General features: G+C 48.6%; 1 protein-coding gene across 2 annotated transcripts; it reads right to left on the reverse strand.

Moving 5' to 3' along the window:
- Positions 1 to 852: 852 nt before the first annotated feature.
- LOC125909930 (procathepsin L-like) lies at positions 853 to 3,998 on the reverse strand. Of its 2 annotated transcripts, none has more exons than XM_049613609.1 (5): positions 3,887 to 3,998; positions 3,349 to 3,485; positions 2,932 to 3,054; positions 2,780 to 2,828; positions 853 to 972 (listed from the first exon to the last, which is right to left on the reverse strand). In XM_049613609.1, exons 2-5 carry the CDS (start codon positions 3,472 to 3,474, stop codon positions 920 to 922), a joined length of 351 nt encoding a protein of 116 aa, XP_049469566.1. In that variant the 5' UTR covers positions 3,475 to 3,485; positions 3,887 to 3,998; the 3' UTR covers positions 853 to 919. The 2 variants fall into 2 exon arrangements, with proteins under 2 accessions (XP_049469566.1, XP_049469494.1); XM_049613537.1 differs by having other exon boundaries at positions 854 to 972; positions 2,780 to 2,831; positions 3,887 to 3,995.
- Positions 3,999 to 4,571: the final 573 nt, after the last annotated feature.

Here is a 4,571-nt window from a genome sequence, read left to right on the forward strand (position 1 = left end):
CTTGCATTTTTCAAAGACATTTATATTTATTTAAACTTGTGAAAAGTCCCAGAGGCCATCATGCATAGAAGCACATTGAAAAGAAGCCAATTTCCATGAAATAACACTGAAAACAAATTTCAATTTTAAAAGTCTTGTCTGAAACCTAACAATAAACTTACTGTCAGAGCTGAAGAGGCAAAGATACCCCCTGAAGCTCTCAGAGGGTCTATAGCCCTGCAGACACTTTGGTTTGGATTCTGGCCTCCAGACTGTGAGAAAACACATTTCCTTTACTTTAAGCCACTGGGTTTGTGGTCATTTGTTTCATCAGCCCCAGGAAACAACCATACCTGGTCTACACAGGGAGCCTTGTGCTCTTATCAGCAACCCAGGAACACAACTAGACTCATGCAGTCAAGATCAGCCTTGACAAGTAGGCTCACTGAACATCCAGGTGGGAAGAGTAAGACACCTGTCAGCTCACAGTGGTTCTCAGCCACCCATCGGGGATGCAAGACCATGTTATATCCCCACAGTCACAGTGGTTCTCGGCCACCCATCAGGGCCGCAAGGTTGTGTTATACCCCCACAGTGTCCACCTAGATCTCAGGAGTCCACAAGCTCAACAGGATGCTGGGCTCCCAGGGAAATCAACAGGCCAAGGTAAGAGAAGTTTAAGAAACCCACATGGCTTACCAGAGGTGTCACCAGAGCAGTGGATTAAGGATTTGCCAAGCAGAAAAGGGAACTCCAGAAGGTTTGCTACCATTTCCCTCCCTTGCCAGTCATCTGTCATGTCAGTGAGGCCCCAGCCAGGGTCCCACACCAGAGACAAGGGACACCTGACAGAGAAGCATTCCCTCACACACAAACATGCACTCCAAACATGTTTTGCTTCCTTCTCTTTTTATTTAACTTGTGATTATTCACATGTTCTTTACTCTTCAGTGCCACTTTCACTCGATGACATCAAGTGTCCCCTGTTTTTCCCTGTGAGGGAGAAAAGAGCATGAGAAAGAGATGGGGGGAGACCCGGGAGACCATGGAGGTCTTGGTTGTGGCACCAGACCCCTCCTCATACTAGGGATACTGATGGCCTTTTGTCACTGACGTCCTGACTTCTGACAACAAGTCCTCTTGCTACAGGGCTGGCCCCCAGAGTCAGGTCTCCTGGGGCAGCTTGGCTCTCCTTTGGTCACTCAAGTGCAGGAGGGTAGTCCTGGCCTGTACTTCCTGGACCACCATCCACATTGTCCCAGGAAGTCTGGGATCCTTTGTCACATGATCATCACACTGCCCTGGGTGTCAACCTAACTTGCAGGACAAATGAAGCTTCCAGGGACATGAGCTGCATTTGCAAACAAAAAGCCCTCTGGTGCTTGAGAAGCTCTTTTGTTGGGGAACAGGCCAGAAAACAGTCTCAGGTGGGGTCAGCCATTCACCAGGGAGGGGGGCAGCCCCCCTTATCTTTTCCTGCCCACCTCTCCAATGTGAGTCAGACCATTCCTAGAGGTGGCGAGAGTGAGATCCTAGAAAAGGATGCTTGATATCTTGTATATAGTATTTTTTAATGTTTAGAAACATTCTTTTAGTTTAAATGCCCTTTTTATGTATTTTCTGTTGCTTCCCTGTCAAGATGTATACAAGGCTTCACCCCTCCATCTGATCTTGGCTGCAATGTTACCCTCTCCAAGAAGTGTGTCTTTGCCCAGAATTAAAATTAACACAACCTGTCCTGGTACTGCTCTCCCGTTCCCCGATTTGTTTTTCCCATAGCATGGCCGCCATCTGGCATAGTGTTCCATTATGTTTGTTCAGGCTGCTATTGTGTCTCTCCACACAGCAGCACTGAATCTATCATGAATCAGATCATGAATCTTTGTTTTGTTCACCTCTCTGTCCTCAGCACTCGGACAGGACCTGGCACAGGGTAGGCACATCATAAAATCTGCTGCCCAACTGAATTAATAAATGATGTACACAACTTTTATGTGAATACATTCTCATAGTTTTAAGAGTCAAGCAGCAGAGATAAAGTAAGGATCCCTTTCTTTTATTCTACCCGCACCCCTCCAAGAAACTATTAATTATCCTTTTTCTTTATCTATGCATGTACTTAATTATGTGCTTTTTTTTTTTTTTTACTTTTACAAAAGTGGTGCCACATCATCTATTTGTAAAATGCCTTTTTCATGGCTCACTCATTGCAACACGTTTGCCAGTTTTCTGGAACTTCTTTCCTGCAAGGGCACCCGTTGCACTAAAAGCCCAAGAAGAACCATGCTGACCCTCTAAAACTCTCAGTCTACAAACCAAATAGCAAGACTTTGACAACCCATTGATCTGAGAACTCTTTTAAAACAGCAAACTGCAGGGGCGCCTGGGTGGCGCAGTCGGTTAAGCGTCCGACTTCAGCCAGGTCACGATCTCGCGCTCCGTGAGTTCGAGCCCCGCGTCAGGCTCTGGGCTGATGGCTCAGAGCCTGGAGCCTGTTTCCGGTTCTGTGTCTCCCTCTCTCTCTGACCCTCCCCCGTTCATGCTCTGTCTCTCTCTGTCCCAAAAATAAATAAAAAACGTTGAAAAAAAAATTAAAAAAAAAAAAAAAACAGCAAACTGCATACTGCACCACAGTGTGCCATAGCAGGGGCCACTTTCTTTCTGGCTTCACTGTTGAAGAGAGACCTGATCAGTTGTTACCCCCAATTCTTCATAGGACTTACATCGCCCATCTCTCTCCTGTCCACAGGTACAGAGATACCAACAAACGAAGGTATTTGAAACACTTTTCCATTCTTACCCTTCTGGATTTTAAGACCATTCATTGTGTGCCTGAATTCGTCATTGGTCTTCTAGGAAAAGAAAGAACAATGTTGACAAGCATGAGATTTTTTTTGGCAAAGTACTGAAAAGAGAAAGAACAAAACGTACAGCAATCCATGCCACACTCACCATGTCACCAAAGCTATTCATTGCCATTGTGAAGCTGTGTTTCCCTTGATTGTATTCCCGATTGTGCTGTTCAATCATCTTCAGATTCGTCTCCCACACTGCTCTCCTCCATCCTTCTTCATCCTAAAGGCAAACATATAACTTACCATCTTTATGTCTTTTTAAAATCGGCTCACCTGTGCCAAGTAAATGTGCTGACAGAAAGGGGGAGAACCCACAGCCAGGGATGGCCTGATGCTTCTGGGAGCTGTTCTCCAGCAACCACACAGCAGGACATATGCCCACGTTGTGCGCAGTCACGGGGCCCTGCTTACTGCCTTTGTAAGAGCGGCCTCAAGAAGCTACTTTCTGCTACGAACTGCCACCAGCACAGATTGTCCTCTGTTGGTCCCCCTGGACAGGTTAGATGTTACCAACCACATTATATATTTTCCCATGTGCCGCTTTCCACTGGAACCATTGTGCATCTAAATTTGGATCGACTTGTGGAGCAGCTGAAGCTATTCCCAGGCAAAGGGCGGCCAGGAAGAGTGAAGGATGCATGTTTCAAAAACCTAGGCAGCAAAAAGAAATGAGTTTCCTATTAGACCAAACCATCTAAAAAGCCATACTCTTTTCTTCTGAGATGTTAGAGCCTCTAAAGTGGAACTGCATTTATCCTCCCAAGTGTCTTACAGAGGGCTGTGGAGGAAGGCTGAGGGTTTGGGATGTTCTGGGGGCCTGCTGCCCTCCTCCCCACCTGTCACCTTCCCGCAGCTTTCAGGGTACTTGGATCTTGACGCAGGGAGGGGTGGGCCCCGCAGCCAGTCGTGTGGGGATAAGGCTACCGCGTCTGGTAGTGCCAGTCCAGAGGACAGTGCCTCCTGGGAGCCCCCGAACCCCCGACCCCCAAGGCTGACCGCCATGCTGGTTCCCAGAGTGGCCCCTCTGCTCAGGCCCGGCGTGGGAAGATCACCTGTGGCAGCTGCAACTGGACAGGCACAATCAGAGGCGCAGATCCGAGGGTCTCACAGCCTGATGGTGGGTCCTAAACCTCCCATTTAACGCCCGGAATTCTACCCTGCTGGCCCCGCCTCCACCACATTCCTTCGCCACGATTGGCTGAGCTGGCCTGTGGGCGGGGCCTCTGTGCCCTGGAATTCAGATCAAAGGACCAACATACTGGATTCCACCTGGTCCCAGAGCAGCCTGAGCCTGCCTCAGGGCACTCAGGGGAGTCGAGCTGGGGGACCAAGGACAGCGCTGAGGCGGTGGAACAGAGGATCCAGAGCCTCCCTGGGGACCGGATTTACTAGTTACCCCGAATTCATGGGATCTGCCGGTGGTTCACCGAAAAGAAGCTTGCAAGAAGTCCCAAGTGGGTTTTCAGCGTCACTCTGCGTGTCCTTTAGTCCTAGAGTTTGGGATGAAGATCTCTAGGAAGGCTGAGAACAGGATAATCTAGTCTAGTGGTTTCTGTTTATTCCACGCAAAGGTGGGGCAGGGAGAGGAATGCAGCGCCCACCAGGGGGAGATGTTATCAATGTCTCAGGATGAATGCCTCTGGGTTATGGAAGAATCTGGAGTGAAGTGGAAGTCCCCAAAATACAGGACGCCAGGGGCAAGACCTAATCTTCGGAAGGAAAGTGGTTGGGCAGAAG

This window comes from Panthera uncia, chromosome D4, assembly GCF_023721935.1.
Source record: "Panthera uncia isolate 11264 chromosome D4, Puncia_PCG_1.0, whole genome shotgun sequence".
In the NCBI taxonomy this organism is placed as follows: domain Eukaryota; kingdom Metazoa; phylum Chordata; class Mammalia; order Carnivora; family Felidae; genus Panthera; species Panthera uncia.

What these genes read in the sequence shown, in the direction of transcription:
- LOC125909930 (XM_049613537.1), bottom strand. Translation starts at nt 3,474, where the DNA reads ATGCATCCTTCACTCTTCCTGGCCGCCCTTTGCCTGGGAATAGCTTCA. An exon ending in ATGGGAAAATATATAATGTG is followed by an intron (nt 3,055 to 3,348) that starts GTTGGTAACATC and finishes GTTTGCCTTTAG; the next exon opens with GATGAAGAAGGATGGAGGAG. An exon ending in TGGTCTTAAAATCCAGAAGG is followed by an intron (nt 973 to 2,779) that starts GTAAGAATGGAA and finishes TCTCCCTCACAG; the next exon opens with GGAAAAACAGGGGACACTTG.